The sequence below is a fragment of the Candidozyma auris genome, chromosome 1 (assembly GCF_003013715.1).
Source record: "Candidozyma auris chromosome 1, complete sequence".
NCBI classification, from domain to species: domain Eukaryota; kingdom Fungi; phylum Ascomycota; class Pichiomycetes; order Serinales; family Metschnikowiaceae; genus Candidozyma; species Candidozyma auris.
This window is the reverse complement of record NC_072812.1, coordinates 1,200,214-1,225,716: the sequence shown is the minus strand read 5'-3', so window position 1 is coordinate 1,225,716 and position 25,503 is coordinate 1,200,214. Positions and strand designations below refer to the sequence as shown.

Here is a 25,503-nt window from a genome sequence, read left to right as displayed (position 1 = left end):
ATCGTGGTGTTATCTCTCGAGTGCACGGCTGCAAAATCATTCTTGAATCACTATAGGAGAGAACCAGAGCACAAGTCAGCTAATAAATGTAGAATGCAGAGATCAAAATTTCAACACTGAAGCTTACAGGCAGCATTATGGAATATTATATTGCTTATATTATTGCGCCTGGCCCATTGGAACGGCACCAAAGCAACGCGCTATGGAACTTTCTAAGGCGTGCACGTGACCGCCATCTTCTCGGTACACGGTGTCAAAATGGTCCCCATTGATTTCAAATGCGCTTTAGCAAGCGCTTAGTAATTCCTTTATTCTTTGATCTTTCTGTACCCACTAGAAGTCAAACTTAGTTGCAGAAGGTATTGATATAATCATAATTCATAGAAAATGAAGTTTTGGAAATTTTCCACCGCCGCTATTGCTACCCTCCTTGCTGTGGTCTCTGCCAGTGGTCCAACTGACGGCGAGGCCTCCGCTGATCCAAATTCTGCTGTTGTCAAGTTGACAGAGAAGAAATTTAAGAGTTTCCTTGAAGAAAACCCATTGGTCTTGACTGAGTTCTTTGCCCCATGGTGTGGCTACTGTAAGATGTTGGGCCCCGAATTCTCCAAGGCTGCCGACATGTTGAACGAGTCCCACCCCAACATCAAATTGGCCCAGGTGGACTGTACCGAGGAGCAAGACTTGTGTCAGAAGCACGACATCAGAGGCTACCCAACCATGAAGGTCATGAGGGGCCCATTCGTTCAGCCAGACGACTACGATGGTCCTCGTGATGCCGAGGGAATCGCCAACTACATGATCAAACAATCCCTTCCACCCGTTCAGTTGGTCGAGGACGCCTCTGAGTTCGTCAAACTTACCAAGAAGGAGAATCAACCTCTTATGGTGCAGGTGTTCCCATCTAACTTGCACAAAAAATTCCAGGCTCTGAATGAGACCTACGGCGAGTTGGCTAACGAGAAGAGAAGAACCATGTCATTTTTCTCCATCGAAGATGATGCAGAAATTGCTAAGCTCGATAAGGCCGTTAGCGCGGATTTGTCGAAGTTAAATGAGCCTGCCTACTTGGTGATCCACCCCAATCAATTGGATGACGTCAGAGTGTTTTCTGGTGACATCAACAAAGAGGAGTTGACCGAGTTTTCTGTCAACGCTAAAGTCCCATATTTTGGCGATATTAACAGAGAGACATATTTGACTTACATGTCCTCCCCCTTGCCTTTGGGTTACTACTTCTATTCTCACATCGACGAGAGAGCCAAAGTTGACAAGTTCTTCAATGATTTGGGTAAGAAGTACGTTGGTAAGATCAATTTTGTTGGTTTGGATGCTTCTCAATACGGTCGTCATGCCGAAGTCTTGAATATGAATCCTGACATTGTTCCTTTGTTCGCTATTCAGGACAACTCGAACAGCAGAAAGTACGGTCTCGACCAGACGGAGCACCCTAACGGCCCCTCAACCAAGGATATCGAGAAGTTTGTTGAGGACTTCTTGGCCGGCAAGGTGGACCCAATCATCAAGTCCGAGCCATTGCCAACCGAAGAGGAGATCGCCAATCAAGCAGTCGTCAAGTTAGTCTCTCACAACTACGACGATGTTCTCAAGGATACCAGCAAAGACGTTTTCATCAAATATTATGCTCCATGGTGCGGTCACTGCAAGAAGTTGGCCCCAATTTGGGAGGAGTTGGCTGAGATCTACGAATCAAAGAACGACGACTCTCAGGTTGTCATTGCACACATTGACCACACATTGAATGATGTTGACACGCCAATCCCGATCGAGGGTTACCCAACTCTCATTTTCTATCCTGCCAATGGTAAGGTCGACCCAAAGACTGGTATCAGAGAGCATCACCTTTACACCGACGGCAGAGACTTGGAATCTTTGATGGCCTACATCAAAAAGAAGGGCTTGGGAGTCGATGGTGAGAAATTGAAAGCTGAGAAGCAGATTATCGAGGAGGAGGCTGATGAAGAGGATGTTGCTCCAAAAGAGAAGGCTGAGCACGACGAGTTGTAAGATATATTGATTTTCCATTACCTCTAAAATAAACTCCACTAGTTTACGAATTCCTAGGTCCCCAAATCTTGACCAATTTATCGTCTCCTGCAGAACTCCAATACAAGCCGTAGTCTTTACCTTGACCAGTTGGTTTGTAGAACCTGTTCCACGCAACAGAATTGCAAAGACCGTGATGTCCACGGATTCGAGTTACAAGCTGGCCCGTTTCTAATTTCCAAATGTAGATATAACCATCATCACTTCCACTTAGAATCAACTCTTCCTTGTTCTCTGGCACATTAAGGTATCCAAAACACGATCTCACCATGTAAGTGGCTTGACTTTGACCGACAAATTTCTGCTTTAAGAACGGCTTCTCATAGCGTTCCAATGGTGAGATGTCCCACAACTGCAATTCTTCGGGGGCTATACTCAACAACATATACCTGTCGTTAGCTGACACCGTACACGATGTTAATCTTCCATTGAGACTCAACAGGGCAATTCGTGATGTCGTAGCTGCCGGATCAAACAAGTCTGGAATCCTATAAAAAAAAACCTGTTTATCGTTATTCGCAGTAATGAGGACCTTACCGTTTGCGGTGATCGCAAAGTCGTTTATGCGTTTGAATTGTTGCAGAGACGCAGCAGAACTTTTGCTGTCATCAACATTCGTTCCACTGGTGTGGTCATTACCCGATGAGGCAGGGACGTCAGGGTCGGATCGTATATAGCTACCCGTTAAGCTGGTGACATTCTGAGTTGCTGACAGAGGCGTTTCATCATCAAGTATGGTCAGCCATTCATCAGCATCACTGTAAAAATCCAAAACCTCAGTACCATCAACGGTGAAAACCTTTAGAACCTTATCCGGGGAGCCGACAATGAAATGGGGCGTAGCATTCTTTTTATAGGGCAAGAATTCACATGGCCATGTCCGCATACGCTCACCGAGAGTGAAACATGATACCAACGAGGTGAGTTTCGTATCATCCATAGACCTTGTGATGCGTTTGCTCTGGGTGATGTTCTCCACACGCCATACCCTTATGACTGTATCAAGGCAACAAGTCACAATGTATCTTTCATGGGGTTCCCAGCAAAAGTAAATGATGCCCTTTTTCTTATCAAGAGCAGGTTTATGGGATCCGCTTACGAATGCGCTTTCCTGATCCTCAGCATTAGCATCCAATTCAGCAAGAAGAGAGAAACCGTTCTGGACATCATAAATATTGCATGTACCGTCCAAAGATCCCGTTGCTAAGAAACGACCCAGGGGAGAGAAGTTAGAATACCAAACTTCATCACTGTGATCCGACAACGTATGTAAGAGATGTATGGGGAGATCATCTTTGCTCAAATGATTGAGTGGTGACGGGAAGATCATAGACATGGGCAAATTATCCGTGAGATAAGGCTCCGTTCTAGGGGGTAGGTAATAAATCGACTTCAGCAATTTATGTAGAGTTGCGTGACGAATCAAATCCTCAAAGCAATTGGCAGGAATGTCATGATAACTCCACAGAGAAGACGTCGATGCTTTATCATTCTTTCCTGACGACAAAATACTGTGCAAATGATGAGAAAGGATGTTTCTCACTCTGGCAATGAATGCTTCTGCGTCAAGGGGAAGTGGCTTGTGATATTTGAGCTCAGTCAATGTGACACTGGGAGTCAATATTTGCAGTTCAAGGGCGTCCGGTAAAGGAGTTTGCATCAACAAGGAGAAAAATAGCGAGGCCTCATTTTCTCTGGACAAAGACGATGTTATATTCGAGGTTGCCGCCAGGCTTCTCGCAGACGAGTCAATTGCATTGAATGCCCGTGTTAGGTCAACTTGCAATAACTTGACGAGCCCTTCAGCTTCAGCTTCTTCCAATTGCCTGAAGGACTTGAGAATAATTTTTTCCAAGAATGCAAATCTGTGGACTAAGTAGACGGACGTTGATTTCTGGGCTGGAGTCATCTGGATGCGAGAATTGGCGAAATCAAACTCGTCATTGCACGATTGAAACGCCCCAATCACCCCATTGTAATTTCCAACCCCGATGAGTTCGTCCAAAGTCGACAGGAAGCCCAGGGACCCTGAGTAGGGCTCGTCACCAGCAACGATTCTACTCGACTGGTCGTCCTTGGCGGATTGGTTCGAAGCTGAGGTGGAGGCCGAAGCGGCAATGCGCTTGGCTAACAAATCGGCAACAGGAGCATGGCCCAAGTCTTCCAAAGTCTTGCGGATGAGCTGAAGCTGGAAGTCGCGAGACATGCTTATATTGAATAAGTCGCTTCCTCCAAGTGTGTGAGGTGAAGTATGGGGAAGCCCTGGGGAGTCTCTGGCGCGCACCCGTGCATCGGCGGTCCCAGCATAAGGAACTAGAGTAGTAGTGAGGGAAACTACTGGACAGACCGTTGGAGGGGCAACGCAGGCCAAAAAAAAAAAAAAGAGAGAGAGAGAGAGAGAGAGCAACTTAGTATTAGACAGCAGCAGACATGTGGGAAGAATCCGAAAAGGGCAAATGAGTAATGAAAGCAGGCATGGACAAACCTAGTGGTTAGCCATTCTGGGCCGCATGAATGCAGCTATGTTTGTGTAAATAATAAGCAAAAAATAGAATGGAGAGCCAGTAGACGCTAGAGAGCGCAAAGTGAAGGGAAGTGAGGATTCTAGAAGGCGGCTGGCTCAGCAGCAGTGGAACTATGATAGAATTGACGAGGCATGGAGAAGGAGGCTGAGAGAACAAAAAAATAGAAGATAAGCACAATGCCGCGAGGGACACTGGTAGTCAAGGTGAGGGGACACACGGCTAGCGATTGGAACGGCGTTTTGGCAGAACAGAAATGGAACACTACTGACGTATCTCGATATGCGGTGCTTAGAAACCATACGCCACCTTTTCTAAATTTCGAATCGCCTCACATCAAAGCTCTGGTTGGTCAATGGGCACGAGGCACATTGTTGATACGATAGCTGCGAAATCGAGACAAGATTTGCCAGAGACAGGCGACAAAGTGGCCGCCAGACAGGCAAACGTGGAGCTCAAAGGTGCCGCACAAAGGTGGCGATTTGGCTGCAACCACCCTGACAATACTGAGTTTGTCAATACTCAAAACTCAGCCTTTCAGCACAAGTCTTCCAATAGCGATCCACTGTGGAGAAGGCACCTAAAAAAAAAAAAAAAATATTTACGAGGATTATGCCATGAGGCTTGGGACCACTTCACATTTCTCGTCTCGGCAGCAGCAGTGGAGACAAGTTGACTCACGTAGTGAGCAGGCTGAGGGACAACGAGTAGTTTGAAGTTGCTCCCAGGGTCTTGTTAAATTTCATCTGCCGGGCCAAGGGGCCTAGGTTCGGGTTGGCGTCGCGCGTGGCCGCTGGTGCTGAAGCCGCTCGGCGGAACTCTCGGTGATAGAACTCGGTAGTGAAAAACAAACATTGAGCGTTGGTGGCAAACACAATTGGGAAACCGTTGAGGGAAGCAGCCCGGAAGGGGAGTTCTAGAAGACTATGCGGCAGGGAAAACGAGGCTGCCAGTTGCAATGGCAAGGGCTTGTGGGTGGCCGAGGAAAGACCCCGACCTGGAGGTTGCCAGTAGGCAAAGCGGTGTGACTGGTGCGCCGCTCCCGACATTTGGCAGAAAACGGCACGAGGATCACGGTCGCACCCAAACCGAGTTGGGAACATGAATCGGAACCATGCGCTGGAAGCGTGAGCTGGACCATGAAATCTTGCTCCGAAAGTGGCTCCGGGGAATTCAACGAAATGGTCATTGTTGCAGCAACAGTAGTGGTTGGCCCACAATTATTACCTGGCCATTGGTGAATCATACTGCCAGATCCTGCGAGGGCGCGCGGCAAGAGGGTGATTCTCGGATCGGGACAGGGAAGCAGAAAAGGCCCCGGACACACAGCAATGGGAAATTGGAGAAGAAGTAATAAGGAGCTCAGCATTGACCACAAAGCCAGCATTACTATGGCAATTTTGGAGCTGGGCTCAATCGAATTTGTCATCTTGCCTGAGGGGAGAAGCAGCGGCAAGGGAGGCAGTAGCACGTACTTTGGTGAGGTGGTAAATCAGGTGGCAGAGAAGTAGGGTGCTGCTGCCGGGCTACTGTGCGCTTAGGTAAGCGCCCTTCTGGTACAGATATGAAGCGGTGCGGGAACAAAGGGAGGAACAAGCAGACCAGCCAGGTATGCGAGCATGCTTCCCCCCTCCAGGGAGAGAAAGTCTCGGAGCCGAGATCGCTCTTCGACGTTTAGACCCTGCGTTACCACCTGGTCACCGAAACACAGCAGTTCTTTCCAACAATGCGTCATCACCCCCCACGAGCCCTCCAGCAGAGATTCATCCCATGCTCCCTCAATTAGCACCCATGGAATACGAGGCTAACCTCTGCGGTGTGCATGGCGAGGACGTATCTGTTGAGGCCACGCAGCGTGCGAAAAGAAAAGGTAAAAAAAAAAATACACGAGCGGCCGCAACCCTGGCAGGTAAGGTCAGAGAGATTAGGAACCCGAAGCAGGCACTTGCCATTGAGAATGATGAAAACCAATTGGCGACGGACCGGCTCGGGTAGGCATCAGATTACGTGCAAATCTGTGCGTTGGCCGGTTTGTTTCGAGGTTAGTCACACCAAGCCGCATGGAGCCACTGGTCGCTGGATTGAGGTGCGAACGAAACAAGCACAAAGGACGGTTGTGGATGATTGTGGGAGGAAAAAGGAACAGTGCCAAAATAAGCCATGCAGCGATGCGTGGAGTCAGCCTTTTTTTTTCGCACCCTAGACTTCTTTTTTTTTAGGCCTCAAGACGTGTGTCAAGCACCTCTTGGTGCCGCATGGGCATTGCCACTGTCGCCGTTTGACTATATATCTGGAGTAGTTCCTCTGTTCTCGTGGAGAGGAGATTTCTCGACTAAATCATTGATTTTTTTTTTTATTTTAAAATTATTATCTATTCATTCATCAACAACCTTTAGCTGCAACTGAGGGCGCCTCACAATTTTTCAATTGGTCGCCTTCACTCAATTATTTATTGCTCCCCAGCTCCAAGCACAATACGAGGACCGCTACTCAGGGCCTCGTCTGCCTGCCTGCCTGCCTGCCTGCCAACCTGCTTTACTGCTCGCTCACCTGCTGCTAACCTTCCCAAGCTAGGCTCTTCGCGCACTCACTTCCTCGCTGCCTTTTTATACCTCCTCCACATTGTTTCTCACACCTCCATCTCCTGGAAACTACACCTACAAGAGGCCCTTCCCAGGCTACATCCGGACCATGCCTCAGCGGAGAGCTAGACACTCCTCTGTTTGCACGTTTTGCAAGCGAAGAAAAACAAAATGCGACAAGGGCAATCCGTGCAGCACCTGTGTCAAGTACAACAATCCCAATTGCGAGTACCCAAAGGATTTACCCTCTGTTTCTTCTCCTCCAGTCAGGCGCTCTTCGGATGAGTCCACCTACGCTGAGACAATTATGAATGGCTTTTACAACAACACAAGACCCCAGATCAAGAAAAGCCCATCGGTTTCCTCCAAGCTGATCACCTCCCCGGACCAGGACGGTGTAAGCTTAAACCATCAAGACAACCGCAATGGCTCCATGTCGACACCTTCAGATGTTCAGACAGAGTTGGAGATGCTTAAACGCAAGATTTCCATGCTCGAGAATTCTGTGAAGATGTCCAAATCGTCTGATGACTCGCAAATATGGAGCGGTAGGCCTGATGACCTCTCGTACTTGGTTGGATACCACCCATATGCATCGGAGAACGAGGAGTTTTCATTTCATAACCGCTATCTGCCATTTTTCAACCACTGTATGGGCTCTCCTCGTCACTATGGTCCTCTTAGCTGGATTGCCCTAGTAAAGATTGACAATGCCATTAACGGTATCTTGCCATATCAGTACAGAAATGTTCAAATGAAAAGACAATTCATGAGGGATCTAGATCAGGGTGAAGCTCAACCATCAGATAAACTATTCAAGGACAAGATCTATAAAAGCGATGTTTCCAATGATATGTGGGTGAAGGATTTGCGTTCTACCCCGCTAGAAAGGCAAAAATACAAAGAGAGGATCAACGAAAGAGCGAAGGCTATTGGTCTCACCTCGTACGAAGGGGGCCTCGACTCTTCATTGCATCTTCTTGACAAGATCGAGTTAATCTTACCAAACAAAAAAGTCATTTGGCTTTTGCTCGATCGTTTCTTCGATAGAGTCGTGGTATACTTCCCTTTCGTCGATGAGATGGATTTTCTCGATCATATGGAACGAATTTTAGGGCCAAGAACATACGAAGAGGTCAAGATCGACAAGCTCAATGTCGAGAAGAAGACAGACTTCCCACAGCTAGGGATGCTTGTTCTATTTCTTCGATTCGCGTATTTGACGTTATTTTCCAATAAGCAAGCTGAAAATGAAGCCAAACTCAACTCGATCGACCCTTCACCAGAGGCTCAAATAGAGAGATATCTAATGGAAAACCCAATTGACATGGATATTTTAGGAATAGCCGAAGGTTGTTTGCAGCAATTCAGCTTTTTGCGATACTGCTCACTCCCGATAATTCAATTGGCGTTGTACATCAAGCTATATTACATGTACTCACCGGAAAATGGCGAGGTACCAGAAGACTCACATTCGCAATCATACACCGCATTATTGGTCAACATGGCAATCAGTTTAGGCTTACATCGTGATCCTGATAATTTTGAGGCGCATCCCCTTAGAAATGATAGAATCAACAATCTTTGCAGGAAGATCTGGTACTACTTGTTAATCTTCGACTTAAACGGTGCCCTCTCTAACGGTACTCCAGTATGCATAAGCAAAAATCTGTTTGATACGAAGCCTCCATACCATAAACCTGGAAATGAGAATTTGAGGAATCCAGAGGCCGAGAGGATCGTCATAGAGACGTTCTCGAGACTTGAATTAGGCTATACCCCATTGAACAATGCGATTCAGTTTATTGTCTCTATTCCCTCCATTCCTATGCCGAATTTGACAAGTAAACTTAATGACTTGGAGGTCGACTTTGTCAAAGAGTTGACCGATTTCAAGGACGCGATAAAACAGGAGCAATCATTGGCAGAGAAAAGAGCTAATGTCTGGAGAACAAAAATATTCTTCCAAGCGAATTATTTTTTCCTTAGTATCAATTTCCATTTGTTTAATTACTATGAGAAAAAGAATAACTTTGACTTGGCTTATTTCTATCTAAAGAAAGTTATCGTGGTGGCAGTGTACAATACAATGCCATTCTGCGAGGACTTTATCGAGAATAGCGCCAAGTTTTTCGAGGGTACTACTGATCTAATCACATATCCGTCATTTCAAACTCTTGCTCATAAGTGCATGATTGTGCTTGCATCGATTATGGCAAGGGCAAGATTTTCGGTGCTATTTTTTGAGGCCCTCCCAACTCACAACAGCAGCCTTTTGACAGACCCGGATTACAAAGCACGTTACGAGCTCATTCAGCGGACATATAATTTGGGTTATAGGTGCTTGAGGGTCATCACGGATACATCGTCCACATTATGTAGCAGGTACTACTATAGTTGGAGGTGCGTGAAAGCCCAAGCTGTCTTAAGACAAACATTCAACGGAACTGATTTCTACTTGAACTGGAGTAAGGGAAAGGAATGCTATATGAAATTTTCCAATGAGATGCTTGAAGATCTTAATGAGATTCTTCAAAGTGCATTGGAAAAAGTTAGAAATCCTAGGGCGACGGCTCCAGATCCAAATAGTGATCAGCATGAAGTTCAGCCAGACGGTGCGTCTACTGTCAACACGGAAGTCACTTTGCCGAATACAGCCGACGAGGCACCACTCAATGTTACCTACAACTCGAAACTTCCTTCTGTTGGTCCAAACATCAACATCAATGTACCATACCAGTCTCAAGAAATTGATCACTTATGGATGCTGATGATGTCCGAAAAACCAGATAGATCCATCAGCAACCTATATGGACGTACACCACCGTCTATGGAGATCGACTTCGGATTGGGAACTTTTGACCACCTCATATTTGACAACTGGGATACCGCATTCGATAACATTGATTTGACAGGAGAGACTGCGCCAGAAAATTTGAGCTTTTTAGACTCACAGAATCTCGAAGAAATTATCAGGCTGGGCCCATGATATCAGATTGTTTTCCCTTCAATACTATTTATTTATTTGCGATGCTATTTGCCTTTGACTTTTTATTTTAATTTTTATTGTTAGCATTCTGACGACTATTCAATGACGAAAGACATGTGTACTATTCAATTTTGTGCAGCTTATTACATGTACATAGACAATTTTATGAATTATGCGAGCATCCAAGTGTAGAGCCCTGAAGCACTTCGATACGAGAGTCGGTGTTTCAGCTTTGTATTTGACAAAGTGGAAATGACGGAGTCTTTTATCACAACTTCTTGAAGAACTGCGGGATGAACAAATTTGAATGCAAATAGAAATAAGTGCTTTGGAGAATTTCCGCTTGGGCCAATTGCTGGTACCTCGTACATACTGGTAACTTTTTCATACTCGCTCCTGGAAATTTCAGGCACTTTATTTAAATGGAGAAGACTGAGATATTCGTAGAAATCGTGCGATTCATCAATGTGATCGGCTTTGAGTGGACTTAAATCTGCACGTTCATTAATCTGTAAAGACATAACGTTGGGAGTTTGTCTATGATTTTCTAGGAGGGTGACAGCGCTTTTCAGTGACAACCTCAATAATGCATCGCTAAAGACTCTGTCGAGAAGAAATCGAAAGTCTCTATGGTCCTTGGTTGTCTTGGAATCGTCGTACGTCATGCTCGTTCTATAATACGACTTGGTATCCCCCATTGCCTTCATCGGACTCTGCTTTGTGAATTTGAGGTATCGTGTAATGTAGTTGTTCAGAGTGAGGTCGTGCTCACTGAGATGGAGATCGATTCTGTTCGGGTTTTGAGAATCAATAACGAGACACGAGTCTCCCTTAGTCAATTGGAGCCAGAAGGAAAAGGAAGCGAGCTGCTGCAAAAGTTCAAGAAAGCCATTAAAGTTAGACACCTCGTAGTAGAACGAGCTACGTAGCATTTTGTCAAAGTCAAGATTGCTCTCTGTGGAAATGACACTGAGCCTTTCGATTGGAGCATTGCCGCTAATTTGGATTTCCGGAGTCTTGGATTTTTTCAATAGGAGCATTCTCTGCTTGCTTGATGAGATGTGCTTTAGTTGATGCGACTGCAGAGTGATTTACTTGCATTTGAACTTTGAAATGGAGTGAGGATACATGATTTACTCTATCGGAAATGCTTTGCCTGTGATTCTATTCTACCAATGTTATACAGGGTTTTAATTGGTTCGGGATTCGCAGTGCTTTGTTGTAAGCTGTTACGAGTCTCAATGCTAACAGATGTACATGGGTGCAATTTACCAGTTCGTGATATTCTTTTCAGCCTCACCAAACACAGAGTCACCTCCATTTTCGACAGAGACAACATGATTAGCCCAGTCATGGAAAATGTCAACTTTTCCAGATGACTCGTCGTAGAATTCTGGAAGTTGCTCACGCAAAAACTCCTGACAATAATGATCCACTATTTCGAAATCGAGAAGAAAAGCATCATGACCTTCTGGAGATTCCAATCTTTTCAAGACATTGTTGGGGATGTGATCGCCTAGTAGCTGTTGTTCGCCATAGGTAAAAAGACCATCCGATTGAATCCCTATGATAAGATGTGGTGCTGTCAAAGATTCGAGATACTTAGGCAAGGGGTCCTCGTCGTTGACATCACTGTCGACATGTCCTCTTGTCAAGTCATGCGTATCAAGCTTCCTGCTAATGGAAATATAACAGTTGGCATCGAACCGTTTGACGAATTTATCTCCTTGATATCGCAAATACGATTGTGCTGTGAAGTAAGTTTGAGGCTTCTCCGCAGAAACTGAATTGGTGGAAGCACTTCTGGATCTTTTGTAGCCTTCATTATGCAATAACCAATTCTCTTCCTCCTTATTCTTCGGGAGCCTGATGCTCTCACCCCCACCCTTATTGGATTGGTCTTCCGAGGGAAGCTTACGACCGAATCGCTTTTCAAACGAATTTCTCGATCTGTAAGTAAGCAAGGCTGCCATTCTAGCAGCTCCTAATCCACCATCTGGACGCAATCCTTTTGGGTTTTCATAGTAGTACCCATCATCGTAGTATGGGTCACTGAAGATACATTGCCTTTGTGTTTCATTCCATGATATACACCAGGCACTAGCTCTGCCGGCGGTTGCCAATGCAATTACGCATTTCACATAACCGGTGTTGTTGTATGTCGACGAGTATTCAAGGGCAGCCATACCACCCATGGATCCACCGATAACGCATGCAATCTTCTTGACACCTAAAGAATCGAGAATCAACTTTTGGATTCCAAGATCATCTTTGACTGTCACGAGCGGAAACAAGGGCCCGTATGGCTTCCCAGTGGATTTCTCTATTGTCATCGGTGAGCAAGAGCCGTAAGGTGAACCAAGGAAATTTATGCAAATGATGAAAAATCTTGATGGATCCAAGGTAAGGTTGGAGCCTAAAAGTGGTCCCCACCAATCTTGAACATCAGAAGATCCTGTAAAAGCATGGAAAACTAGCAAGACATTATCTCTATCCCGATTTAGTCTACCCCAAGTTTTGTAGGCAACTGGAAAATTGTAGAGAGTCTCGCCACATTCCAACTCATACTTTGGAATCTCAACAATTGTCTGGCCGGGAACCATTGCTGCGTACGGATTACTCCTCATCTGCTCTTCCGAAACATCTTTGAAAACAGGGTTTTTCATGTCGAACAACCTTGATCTGAATAATTTAGGTTATAACTTTCCACTTATTTGAACGCAAAGCTGTGAAAGAAATTGACGCTTTTCTTCGAAAGGATGTGGTCGCAAAAACTGTAGTTTTAATATATTTTATACCTTGTGTAATAAATAAGCGTTTCTCTTGACGTTGACCATGCTAGTGATATTACTCACCTTGTTCTATTTCACGTGATCAAACTTGATGTACGAAACGCTCCGACAAGCAGGAACGCATATGGGAGGACCATGGTGATCTACAGTCAAACTGATGAAATGGTATCAAAACTGCCTCAAGCAATCATCATTACTATATTATAAACCATTGACACATCAAACCATTCGTTAATCGAGTTGATCGCGACGCAAAGTTGAAATCCACACTTGCTTCTCCAGATTTTGCAGCCGCACTGGTGTCTCGATTATGTGCTCTTCTCTTTCTGTCTGTTCGAGCTTAGTGGGCACAATTTCGTCTTCTTCTTGTTAATCTTGGATTCAGATTCACTGCATTCATCCTCACTCTGATCACTCATCTCACTGTCATCTTCATCGTCGCTAATATCGTCATCGCTATCATCGTCCTCCATAAAGTAGTCTTCCTCATCAACAACGGGTGTCTGAATACCAGATCTGTCGTCTCTTCTGGCTTCGGTATTATATCTAACTGTAAGCATAAGCGAACGGGAGTATGCGAGTTCGGAGTAGATTGCGTCAATGGCTGTCAAGACTCCTGTTTCGTGTTCCATGGAGTGTGCTACCGCTTTAGCCATCTCCATATACTTTGTTTCTCTGGTGATCAGCTTGAGTGCTTTGGTAAGCGACTTCAGATTCAAATTTTTAAGCGCAATACCCACGCCCAAGTCCTCAATTCTGGAGGCATAGAAAAACTGATCTCCAAAAAAAGGCTTAATTATTGTCGGAGTACCGCTTCGGAGTGTAGCACCCGTTGTTCCCGATCCTCCATGATGTACAGCAGCATCTACCTTTGGGAAAAGCCAGTCATGTGGGACAGGGCCACAATCGTAAATCAGTGGTGGAAGCTCTATCTCGATCTCACCTTTGTCTTTACTAAGCCTATCAGACCATCCCTTGTTCAAGATACACTTCACACCCAGCTCTTCCACGGCTTCAACAACAGCCTTGGTCAAGCTTTTCGCGTCACTGACAACAATAGAACCGAATCCGATGTACACAATCTTTTCATTATTCTGTGTCGCCGAATTGATAAACTCCACCAATTCTTTACGTGGCTCATAGTTGGCATCGCCCTCATCTAAAAACCAGTAGCCTGTCACCTTCACCCATTCCGGAAAATCAACAGATGGCGGAAATATCGAGGGTGAGATGTTGTACAAGAAAGGGACTTTATACTGTTGCATTTTAGACAAATTTGTCTTAGAAAGACCCAATTTTTCGACTCTCCACTTATTCACTTGGCTTGAAATACCTTTCCAGAAGACATTTTCGAACATGACATGTGTTAAAAGATTATACGAACCTCCACGTTTGGAGTCCGGAACAATGAAAGCGTGTGGGTAAGCCCTTGTACGTGTCCATGGCATTGTAAAGGCTCTCATGTAGGCAATTCCAAGTGCCTCCGCAATGTGGAGACCTCCCATTGCTGAGGGGCTTTCAATAAGAATGTCCGCTTCTTGACAAGCAGTCCAGCTGGTGTCAAGCAACTCGGTGATCCAACTTCTGAACTTTGAACTTGCTTCTTTGATAAACCCAACAGACATTGAGCCATGAGTAACCATCAATGACATGAGTTCAGCTGGATTACCCGCAATCTCTTTAAATATAAGATTATGTTTTTCAATCCAATCTTTGAACTCAGAATGCGTGGCAATCGTGACAGAATGTCCTTCGTTCAAGAGACCTTTTCCCAAAGCAATGTAAGGCTGAACATCACCCCTTGAACCAATTGTCAATAAGGTGATATTGTATGACTTTGCAGGTCTTACCTCCGTTTGGTAAAACAACGAGTCTTCAAAGATAAGAGGGAATTCAATACCGGACGCTGTGCTGATTCTATCTTCGAGATGTCTTAATCTAGCGATACGGATTTTTGCCTTAGCTAAGGCGATATCACGCTCTCTCAGCTGATGATTTGATCTCATTATCATGTCTTCTTTTTGCGAAGGGTCCCTGTACTTTGCAGCCACACCCCATTCATGAGCCTTTGGTGCCCAGGACTCATCGGCGTGAATGATCTCTAATTGTTGCAAAATCATTGTCAGGCAGTCATTTCTGCTCTTTTGCGACCCAAACTCTAGGATCAAAGACTCCATTCCCAGAACCGTAACAATAAGACCAGAATACTTGAAGTTTGTGCCGCCCTCATTAGCACAATTCTCAATATCTTTGAGTGGGAGTATCATCTTCGTTGATATTCCTGGTATCAAGCTTCGGAAACATAACTTGTCACTACCGAGATAAAGCTTTCCATACACTGGAATTGATCGCTTGAGATGACAATGGTACGTTGCGACTAGCTTGGAGTCCGAATTGAGAGAGAAGTGCTTTCGGAAACGCTTCTCGTTATTTTCTCTTTCACTTGCATTCTTCACGTAATACTTATCATCTTCAACGTCATCAAGCTTGATGTAGTGATCTGGATTCGCAGACCATACGCCGCCCATACCAGAGACTGTTTTCACCTTCTTTTTAAGCGTATCAAATTTACTTTTCTTCGGCGCCTCATGCTTACTCTTCTTATCCCCATCACTGATGGTAAGTTCACTGATACTTTCCGCAAATTCTTTGTATGATTCTGTAAAAGTAACGTTGGTCATAGTGTTGGAACGCTCAAGAGGGTTACTTTCATCCATAGCTATTAGTCTTTTTTCAATATCAGCGAAACTTCTTTTACTCAAAATCATGTTTAGATTGAGATTCTTTAATGTGCTCAATGAAAACGGCTTTGGTAATTGCAAAAAGACCCCGTCCTCTTGGAGAGGACTATTTATTGCATCGCTTATTGATTGTCGGCTTTCCCACGCAGCTCTTATACTCTTTGGACTCAAGCTGCCCGAGCTTTCGCACTCGATTTTCGGTAGCTTATTTATTCCAAGTAATTTAGCCATGCTCCTGATTCTCTCGTTCCCTTCAGAAGTTGAGATCTCGTCATCTGAAAAATTCCCGGAACTTGAGGCTTCATTGAGTTTATTTTGAATGATACGATCGTTCACTTTAGCAATCTTGTCGACAAGCGAATTTGCTGACGCATAATCAGGTTGAAGAGTGGTTAGTGAAGGCATGTTCTGTGAACTTGATGGGACATCGTCATTAAACACCATTTTCGCCCTTCTTTTGACTCTCTGATTCAATGTACGTTGAGACTCGTGCCTCTGAGATTTATTTTTATCATACAAGTTTCCAAAAGTATCAGCAAAGTCCTTCCCCATATGAAACATCACGAAATGTACGGTCTCGTAAGGACCTTGCTTCCCAACTTCAAACTTGCCTTTAAACTTCGAATTTGCTGGCTCGTGTGGAGAGACATACTTGATGGAAAATGATATTGGAGTCTCATTATCCTCACTGTTATCTGCACCTGTCATCGCATCAGCAAGCACAAAGTTTTTCTGGTATTCCACAATTTGGGTGAAGGGAATTTTGTGCAAAACTTCTCGGCGAGCATTACAGTTGTGTAGTTGGAAGATCGCTTTCGTAATGCTGTTATACCAGTGGCGTGCAGAAAACAAGCTACCTGCTTGGAAACGATAAGTCTTGTTAGTGCAGACAACTTTAAACCAAACACCTGTCAGCATCTCTTCAGAAGCTTCCTCGAGATCTGCTTCGTTTATACTGGAAGTTTCTGAGCCCGGTTGCGAAGGCAGAATGCTAGCCGTCGAGAGATAAAAGGAATCACGAGAGAACGACCCTCTTGATTTCGGCGAAGCCACCCCTTCAGCGGACCCTGGAGGAGGACTAGATGGCTGCGCTGGATCCTTAGAAAGCTCGCAGTACAAAGCATTTCTCAAGTCAACGACCTTTTCAGGAAAATACATATCAGTTGATGATGTGTAGAAGCTCAACGTTTCTGGCCTCAACACAGCCCAGAATCGATGGGTGTTGGACAAAAGGAGCCCTTCACCCACTTTCATGCCTAATGTTCCCTCGTAGAGAGCTAGATCAGGGTTCTCTTGTTGATCAGATTGATGGTCCATTGTACCAGGAAGCAAGGAGTAGAAGCAGACTGCGTCCTCAGATAGGATAATTTGTCCCTGTAAAAGCACGTCGCGTAGAAGCCACGAGTCGAAGTTAGCATAAAAAGTGTCCGAGGACTTGAGCTCAAAGGTTTTCCTCATGCGGTCGCCAATGATCCAAGTAAGCTTTTGGCGGATGCTCAGCTCCACATCAGTTTTTGACGGGCTTTGTTCTTTAAACTTAATTAAAACCACTTCTTTCAATGGTGTTATATCAAGCCTCTTCATGACTGAATGTTGCCAAGGCGTCCAATCTGATTCTGGCGGCAATTCGAACGCATCATAAAGGAATCCAGTTCCTACTGTAGCATCTATAGGTGGCTCTGGCTCGAGAGTGGGCTTAAACGACTCTGCCGTCGAGTCTTGTAAGGTGATCGTTTCGTCAAGGACAAGTGGAACTGTAGTGCTGGGTTGGGCACAGCCAGCTGCGTCCTCTTCTTCATCAACGTCTGTGGGATCCGCTTTTGCAGCACTTGTCGTGCTAGACGCCTTGGTAGTATATGACGATTTCGTGGTGCTAGATGCCTCCGTTGCCGTGGATGCCTCGGTGGTACTAGATGCCATAGTTGTACTAGTTGGTGCTGGCTTTTGAGCAGTCTTCTTCGTTGGGCTTGGTTTATCTGAAAGCGCATATTTGTCGTCCCTCTCCGTATCGTCGTTCTTGCCCAGAGACCCATCGTGATCAGCCTCATCTTCATCTTCTGATTCGCTGCTGTACATTGAGTAACCCACAAGACGACCTCCCTTGTGATCGAGCCAGCTCGGGTTCGAAAGGTCGCTCAATAGGTTCTTCAAGTTCTTGAGTGAGCCCACACCAGCGTACACATTGGCCATGGTCAACGTATTGAGGAACGAGTTTGAGGCGTGCTCCTCTCCCAATGGCATGGCCACATCGAAGCTATCGTCCTCGTGAGGCTCAATGTTCTGCCGCTCTCCGTTATGCCCATTTCTTGTTTTGCCGTCGTCTGCATCCATATACCTAGATTGAGCGTCACTATGGTCACTGCTATCGTCGTGGGTCCCTCCATGAATAAACTCTAGCGACAGTTGAAGTGGAGGAATCACCGCATCAGAGATCTTGCGGTACAAGGGGAGGTAATTCTGTAGATACTCGTGCTTCTCCTCGATGCCTAGCTTAGCTAACATCTTGCGCTCGCGGCTGGCAGAGGACTTTTTAGACATTGCTTTAGATCAATGCAGTCGCCAAAAAGATATAGGGGCCTGAAATAGAGCTTTGAATATGGAAAATTTTGTAAGTTACTTAGTATCACCACTTTCACTTTGGCTTTCATTCTGCGGCATGTATATGGGATTACATGGAAGCTTGGTTTGAAGCGCGCGCACGGAGAATCTGTCTAAAGACAGTATAGAGAGAACCACAGCATGTGAGAATACTGGACATTTACGGACCTTCTCAGGGCCTAGACAGGGAATACCATTTCACGGAGAAAATGCGAACTACAAACTTTGGGAAGTTGAGCACTAATGGTCTATTACTAGTTAAATTGAGCAATGCTGGCTGGTTAGTGCCCTCATTTTTTATAATTTTGTTCCCTAGCTATTGTTTGCGAATACTCGATTTTTGCTGGACTTGGCAGTTCGTCCCCCGCAATTTAATCTCCCAAACGTCTAATGCGCCAGCAACATTGTAGGGAACGAACTAAAACGGAAATTTGTCGAGGCGTTATTGTAATACCCCAACGCAAGCCTTTTAGAAATCGGGGTGGTGTTTGCTATTGGACACGGGAAATTCCCTCACTTGCTTGCAAAATTGAGTTTTGACAAGCGCAGTAAGACTCACAGTGAGGCCATCTTTCTTCGTCCTTCTTAAACCTCTTCGGTGAACAAGTCGCTCTTCAACAACTTATTCAAACGACTGTTCTCGTCAGCATACAACGCGTCGAACTTGCCGTCTTCAACGACTTCTCCACGGTTGTTGAGAACAACGATTCGCTCGCTATTCTTGATAGTGGAAAGACGGTGCGCGATCAGGATAATCGTGATGTGCTGCTCAGCGGCAAGCTTATCTAAATTCTTCATGACAATCTCTTCAGATCTCGAGTCTAGAGCCGACGTAGCCTCATCAAGAATTAGTATATCGGGTTTCTTGATCAATGTACGTGCCAAGGAAAGTCTTTGCCGTTGACCGCCACTAAGCTGTGCACTGCCACTAGAAGTGGGTCCGATGACAGTCTCCAAGCCCTTTGGAAATCCCTGAATGAACCCATATGCGTTGCTGAGCCTCGTCGCACATTCAATGTCTTCTGTCGTACTATTTCTTTTACCAAAGACAATATTTTCCCTGATTGTGCCACTGAACAATAATGGATCCTGCTGAACATAACCTATCTTGCTACGATAGAAATTCAAGTTCAAGTCACGAATATTGTAGCCGTTGACGAGGCACTCGCCAGCATCTGGATCATAAAAGCGGAGTAGGAGCTGCGCAATTGTAGACTTACCACTTCCACTAGGTCCCACAAAACAAACATGCTCTCCTTTTTTGATTTTGAAGGATAGATCACTAAACACTGGCACATTTGGTCTTGAGGGATAGGCAAGCTTAATGTTGCGAAATTCCACATCTCCATGTAGATCATCCACCTTCATGCCTTTGCTTATAGGGATGCGTGGTTTCAGGTCCACCATCTCAAAGATTCGCTCTGCAGCTCCTATACCTTTCATCAATTCAGTGTAGAAGTTACCAAGCCCAAACACTGATGATCCGGTGTAGACGGCGTACATCATGAAACTCGAAAGGTCGCCAATGGTGATGTCGCCAGTGCTAATGAGTCTGGTTCCGATGATGAGGAGGCCGACTAGAGTAATGTTTCCCACAAAGCCGTTCGTGGAGTAATATATACCGCTCAACTTCCCTTCTGTCATCGATTTGTTAAAGATTTGTTTCACTTCGACGTTAAAATCACGCGTAACATTGTTTTGTTGCGCAAAGCTTTGAATAGTCTTTAGCCCATTGAACTTCTCCTCAGCTACTTTAGTCATGCCACCTAAACTATTTTGGATTGATCTCGAGAGCTCTTTGACTCGACGTCCAAAATACGTGGACAGTAGAATGAGCGGTGGAAACATCAAACTCATACATAGCGAGAGTTTCCAGGACACCCAGCACATCATGGAGAGACCCACGATACCACTGATAAGAGATCGAGCACCATCACTCACGTTTCCACTCAATGACTTGCTGATAATTTGCGTATCACTAGACAAACGTGAAATTAGATCACCTGTACTCATACCCTTTTTTGTTGGGCCCACGTCAAAGAAGTATGAGTCTTGCGATAGCGTTTTAGCAAAGAGTCGTGACCTTAGTCTCGCAACCATCTTTTCGCCTACAGATCTAAGTAGGTAGATTCTGCCAAAATTAAAAAGACTTCCACATATTAGGATGGCTCCGAGACCGGTGTAGAATTCCTGTTCTGTGTAACCCAAGATTTTCTTCGGCTCTTTGGCCTTGACTGTCTTTTTATCCTCGTCATCATCGTCATCCTTCGTAGTATCTATAATCTTGCCAATGAAGAAGGGTAGCGACATTGAAACCGAAGATGTTCCCACTAGGCATAGAAGAGCCCCTGCGAGCAAGCCGTATTCTGGTTTTGCTAGGCGAAAGAGCCTTCTAAGATCTTTATATAGAGATTTCTTTGGCTTAGGAGTGGGTTCCTTATTTTCCACATTCTCAGTAGTTGGTGGAGAGTTGTGGATATTCGAGTAGTGTCTTGTTGGGTACCTCGTTCGCTTATGGTCTATAAGTTTTGCAGGGATTAAATGAGATGCGATAGAAATTGACTGAAGCGGTCTGTTATGTTTGAGTCGACATAGCGAGAATCCTAATCCTCTCGAGAGAAACATGAAGAAATTCTGGTGAGTGTGATTCTGGTTGGGTGCTATTCTAGAGATTCTAATGCGAGGAAGACGTCAAATAGAATATATATACAGGTGTGGTGGTTTCGATTTGTCATTAAAGATGGTCTATAACTGCGAAATGTGATTTTCATCAGCAAAAATGATCGAAGCAGAGATTCTGTAGTCCCTAAGAGCGTACATATATTAATGATGTACTGCTCAAGAGAATTGCTCATTGTTCCCTTCATGATATCCGCAAACCGGCGCACATCGGGATTTGCAGCAGAAACGCACCAAAGAACGATTGAGTAGTAGCCACGATAGGCTAAATGATCAACTTCACCTTTTCAAAGTTGGCAATTTCAACAAGGGCTGTGAGAACCGGGGTATAAAGGTTACAATTTTCCGCCTTAATGGTGAGATCCATCAGCCTATCTTGTGCACCCTGTAACAAAAGTGGCTGAATCTTGACCAATCCACGGTTGTTTGAAAGGTTTATAAGACGAAGATGCGGGAGCTCATCTGCTAGTCTCACTTCTCCATGCATTCCAAACTCCTCCAAGATATTGTTCTCGAGGTCTAGCACCTCGAGTGTTCCTGGGAGCAACTTGAGTGCCGTAGCCAGGAAGTTCGAAATTAGATTCCGTCTCAACGATAAAACACGTAGATGCAAAGGCCACTTGAAGTAGCCTTCTAGCAATGAGATAATTTCGATCGGATGCTGCAGTCGGATTAAGTTATCATCGAGAACTAGTTCCTGCAATGAGCGGAACTCCTCAAACAAGCGACCCCATTTCTGGGGAAAATAGTCTCCTAAATCTGTCAGAACAAGCTTAAGTGACTTCCAGTTTGCATCTCGTAGCGTCGTTAGCTTAACAAACGTATTGAGGATCAGTGATACCAACAGGGTAGGAGACTCTGTGGATATAAGGTTACCTCTAAGCTCAATATCGAGGATAGGAACAGCAAGTAGATACTTTTTAACGGTCTCTGAGTCCAATAGCGTCCATACGTCCTGTAAATAGTTTTGAAATCTAGTGTAGTCCCTTGGGTTTCTTGAAAAGAATAGCTGAAGGTGGTTGGGCGCTATATCGTATTTGATGTGCTCCTTGATAGTGTCGTAAACATCCATAGAAGATACAAAGTCAAAGGGTTCGCTCAGAGGAGTTTCTGTGTTGGGGAACGAGATGATGACTTTATCCGAGCAACAGGTGATCCATAGGAGTTTGATGACTCTTTGGGCGGTTGGGTCCTTGCACGAATGTAGGCTGCTGATCAAAGAGCGACTATCATCAAGCGATAGGTTTTTGAACACCCTGAGGATTAGCTCCTGGGGCAAGTCAAGAAAATTCATTATCTTCGAGAAGGTATGTTAGAGAAGCTCATTGGTGCAGGTGTAATAAACTTGATAAAGGTGCGAAGTACTGAGAGCTTGCTGATATGGTCTCTGGGTGTTTAACAATTAATGAATGAATTGAGAAAGGAGCGCCTCAAAGGACTTTTAAACACATCGATCTTTGCGATGAGATTCAGCGGCAGTTCAACTTCTTCAAGGGCTCACCAACAGTAATAAGGCGCGATAAGCGAACAACCGGTACCGCCGCACCTCGGCCGCACTCTTGCAGCCATTGGCCCAGGAACGTATGTATCATAATCACGTATTTCGAAACCAAAAAGAGCTGGTGGGGCACAAGCGACTCCTCCCCTATCCAGTTCACCATCGCTATGCTTCACTCAAATCCTATGAAAGTCTCCTTTGGTTTTCCCTTTCTCTTTCTAGCTTCATGTTGAACTGGCGATTCTTCTCGTTGATGGAGTTTGTCTCTTCAACACCCTTCTTTCTGCGCTTTCTTCTCCGTTCAGAGGCTTCTTCTAATCCACGAACCATGTTCTCAACGTCCTCTGTTCCCTTGCCTTCCTTCACGCTCGTGTACTTCTCCTTATCCACTGTCACCTTCGAAACTTCCTTCTCGTACGTGGAATGCGCTAGCTCCTCGAGGTTCTTGTAGCCTCCCAGTTTATTCTTTCTCACATGCTTTTCCGACCACTCTTTCCATTCTTGTAGCGTGTAGTCTAAATCGCTCTTGGGCTCAGCTTCGTCATCATGCTCGGTCTTCTCCAACTTGTACGCATTCGACCGCTTACGCTGCCTACGCAAATCCTCAGCTACCGCTTTGGCATTTTCACGAATAGCTATCCTCTTTGCGTTTCTCGCATTGGCCAACCTCTCCTGAGTTTCGATCTTAGTGGTCATAGATCTGTGCGTTATGGTAACACTACATATTTCGATGAGTGCGGCCTGAAAAGGTGGGTCTCTCGGAACCAAAGAAAAATGGTCACGTGTGGACAGCTCCTCGAAGGAACATACCCTGTTCGACTAAGATTTGTGATTTTCCCAGAAATTGTAAAATTTTTTGTGATTATCTCAACCGAGACGTGATTTCCCCGTTTGAAAGCGGTACTTTGCACCCCGCGTTCCATGTCCGAAACTGTTCCGAGAAGTGCGGGTTTCGAGTCGACTTCCTTACTTTCCTGCTTAAAGCCCCACGGGCCGAGATCTATAAATGTGGTATCATCCGATCAATTGACTCCTTCTTCTTTATCTCTTTCATTTAGCTCACTTTTGATCTAAGTTACACAGTATGGGCAAAGAACAAGACCTTCTTGATTATATCGAGTCCTTTGACAAGGAACGCTACGACAAGTTGAAGAACAACCCCGACCTCGTTATCGATGCCATTGAGGAGTTTCTGGAAGTCAAAAAGACGGGCTTTATGACAATTGGTCTTCCAAAGGGCGAATTGATCAGAAAGGAAATGCAGAAGGCTTCTCCAGTGATTATGATCGAATTGGGGTGCTACATTGGCTACTCTGCTATTCTTTTCGGCAATGAGCTTAGGAAAATCAACGGCGCCAGCTCCAAAGCTACCGTCAACCCGAAGTACTATAGCTTCGAGGCAAACGAGGAGTATGCTAAGATTGCCCGGAAACTCATTGACTTGGCTGGGCTCTCGGACCTTGTGGAAATCATCTTGGGTCAGGCTGGCACTACCCTTCCTGATTTCGAGCAGCGTACCAATAAAGAAAATGGCAAGTACACTCCAGTCGATTTCGTTTTTATTGACCATCAAAAGGATCTCTACGTTCCAGATTTGCGCATCTTGGAGTCGCTCAATTTGATCTATCCTGGCACTGTGATTTGCGCCGATAATATCTACCAACCTGGTGCTCCAGAGTACGTCAAGTATGTCCAAGCTACACCCCAGGAGAGACAGGAGCACAATTCTAACAATCCAAATCCTAGCAATCCCATGTACCCAGGAAGATGGAATGTGATCTACGACCTGAAAACCGTGCCAGTGACAAACCCTAAGACAGGCTTCAAGGATGCTGTTGAGATCACCCGCTGTGTCGAGTACCTATCTGGATGACTACTTCCAATATATTTGTAAGATGTTTTTTTAATAAATGTCTCTCGTACTCCTTCTTTCCAATTTTGCAACCACTCCTACTAAAAGGCCTGTACATAGACTCCGATATATATGCTTCTTGCGGTTGCACGTAGCATAGAGACCTTCAGACATCATGAGTAATTTGACGCCTCTCTTCAACGAATGCGTTGAAATTGTCACCAAAGAGTTGGGCTCATCCATCAAAATTGTTCATTCCAAACAGGATATACCGCCATATTTCATCCAAGACACGTTTATCAAAGAGTGCAGTCAATTGTACTTGAATCTTGTCAACCTTGCATCCTTCATTTCGCAAATCAAACCCTATTATCTACAAGTGAATGATGAATTCTCGAAAACTAGAACGAACTCTTCTCATCTTAGCTTGGAAGAGAAGAACAGGATAGATGAAGAGTTCAAGATCAAAATTCAGCAGGTGTTTGAAAAGTTGAAATTTCTTCAATCCTACCAGCGCAAGCAAACAGAAGCGACAGAACCAAAACAAAGAAAGGGATTCATTTCATCATTATTTGGCATAGGTGACATGAGTCCAGAACAGTTATATTTTGTGACAATTGCTACGCATCGTACAAGCGTTTTGAAGTTCCTACATGAGACAGCTACAACCGTCAGTAAATCATTTGAGCTGATCCAGAGAAAAAGATACAATAGGGAAAAACAATTGAGCTTACTCAACTTCCAAAATATTGATGACGATCTCAATGAGGATGGGGATCCATTCCAGAACACCTATCAGATCGACCTCATTGAGGACGAGAGTACCAGTTCTGGCCAGGACTTTTCCCAGCTTAGTCAAGAGCAGCTACAAGAGCTTAAGGAAGAAAATCAAGAGCTTCTTGATAGAAAGACGAATCAACTCAAGCAAGTTGAAAAACTACATCACTCTATGGTCGACATTATCAATTTGCAGTCGGAGATATCAACCCACTTGCAAACGCAGTCAGAGCAGATCAATTTGCTCATTGAAAATCAGGACCAGGTTGATCAGGATTTGCGAAGCGGAAATCAAACCCTTCGAAAAGCGACGCATAGAAATAAGCGTGGCTCCAATTTCATCGTTACAATTTGTGTTGTGTTGGGATTTACGATATTGATCCTTGACTACATCGTCTGGTGAGGG

General features: G+C 44.9%; 11 protein-coding genes across 11 annotated transcripts; 4 read left to right on the top strand and 7 right to left on the bottom strand. All coding sequences in view use genetic code 12, as the record gives it.

Moving 5' to 3' along the window:
* Positions 1-387: 387 nt before the first annotated feature.
* PDI1 (protein disulfide isomerase PDI1) lies at positions 388-2,028 on the top strand (the record flags this gene model as incomplete). The annotated part of the gene is made up of 1 exon (XM_029034779.2): positions 388-2,028. One exon carries the CDS (start codon positions 388-390, stop codon positions 2,026-2,028), a length of 1,641 nt encoding a protein of 546 aa, XP_028890021.2.
* A 43-nt stretch (positions 2,029-2,071) lies between these two features.
* On the bottom strand, positions 2,072-4,273 carry CJI96_0000553 (glucose-induced degradation complex subunit GID7; the record flags this gene model as incomplete). The annotated part of the gene is made up of 1 exon (XM_029034778.2): positions 2,072-4,273. The coding sequence occupies one exon, from the start codon at positions 4,271-4,273 to the stop codon at positions 2,072-2,074; it is 2,202 nt and encodes a 733-aa protein (XP_028890020.2).
* A 3,007-nt stretch (positions 4,274-7,280) lies between these two features.
* Positions 7,281-10,160, top strand: ZCF29 (Zcf29p; the record flags this gene model as incomplete). Its single annotated transcript, XM_029034777.2, has 1 exon — positions 7,281-10,160. The coding sequence occupies one exon, from the start codon at positions 7,281-7,283 to the stop codon at positions 10,158-10,160; it is 2,880 nt and encodes a 959-aa protein (XP_028890019.2).
* A 170-nt stretch (positions 10,161-10,330) lies between these two features.
* On the bottom strand, positions 10,331-11,200 carry CJI96_0000551 (uncharacterized protein; the record flags this gene model as incomplete). Its single annotated transcript, XM_029034776.2, has 1 exon — positions 10,331-11,200. The coding sequence occupies one exon, from the start codon at positions 11,198-11,200 to the stop codon at positions 10,331-10,333; it is 870 nt and encodes a 289-aa protein (XP_028890018.2).
* Positions 11,201-11,428: 228 nt separating this feature from the next.
* MET2 (homoserine O-acetyltransferase) lies at positions 11,429-12,826 on the bottom strand (the record flags this gene model as incomplete). Its single annotated transcript, XM_029034775.2, has 1 exon — positions 11,429-12,826. One exon carries the CDS (start codon positions 12,824-12,826, stop codon positions 11,429-11,431), a length of 1,398 nt encoding a protein of 465 aa, XP_028890017.1.
* Positions 12,827-13,260: 434 nt separating this feature from the next.
* UGT51C1 (sterol 3-beta-glucosyltransferase) lies at positions 13,261-18,231 on the bottom strand (the record flags this gene model as incomplete). The annotated part of the gene is made up of 1 exon (XM_029034774.2): positions 13,261-18,231. The coding sequence occupies one exon, from the start codon at positions 18,229-18,231 to the stop codon at positions 13,261-13,263; it is 4,971 nt and encodes a 1,656-aa protein (XP_028890016.2).
* A 645-nt stretch (positions 18,232-18,876) lies between these two features.
* Positions 18,877-20,601, bottom strand: MDL1 (ATP-binding cassette permease; the record flags this gene model as incomplete). The annotated part of the gene is made up of 1 exon (XM_029034773.2): positions 18,877-20,601. One exon carries the CDS (start codon positions 20,599-20,601, stop codon positions 18,877-18,879), a length of 1,725 nt encoding a protein of 574 aa, XP_028890015.2.
* A 634-nt stretch (positions 20,602-21,235) lies between these two features.
* Positions 21,236-22,264, bottom strand: CJI96_0000547 (uncharacterized protein; the record flags this gene model as incomplete). Its single annotated transcript, XM_029034772.2, has 1 exon — positions 21,236-22,264. One exon carries the CDS (start codon positions 22,262-22,264, stop codon positions 21,236-21,238), a length of 1,029 nt encoding a protein of 342 aa, XP_028890014.1.
* Positions 22,265-22,651: 387 nt separating this feature from the next.
* Positions 22,652-23,164, bottom strand: CJI96_0000546 (uncharacterized protein; the record flags this gene model as incomplete). The annotated part of the gene is made up of 1 exon (XM_029034771.2): positions 22,652-23,164. The coding sequence occupies one exon, from the start codon at positions 23,162-23,164 to the stop codon at positions 22,652-22,654; it is 513 nt and encodes a 170-aa protein (XP_028890013.2).
* A 388-nt stretch (positions 23,165-23,552) lies between these two features.
* CJI96_0000545 (uncharacterized protein) lies at positions 23,553-24,341 on the top strand (the record flags this gene model as incomplete). Its single annotated transcript, XM_029034770.2, has 1 exon — positions 23,553-24,341. The coding sequence occupies one exon, from the start codon at positions 23,553-23,555 to the stop codon at positions 24,339-24,341; it is 789 nt and encodes a 262-aa protein (XP_028890012.1).
* A 154-nt stretch (positions 24,342-24,495) lies between these two features.
* Positions 24,496-25,500, top strand: UFE1 (Ufe1p; the record flags this gene model as incomplete). Its single annotated transcript, XM_029034769.2, has 1 exon — positions 24,496-25,500. One exon carries the CDS (start codon positions 24,496-24,498, stop codon positions 25,498-25,500), a length of 1,005 nt encoding a protein of 334 aa, XP_028890011.2.
* Between the last annotated feature and the right edge of the window lie 3 nt (positions 25,501-25,503).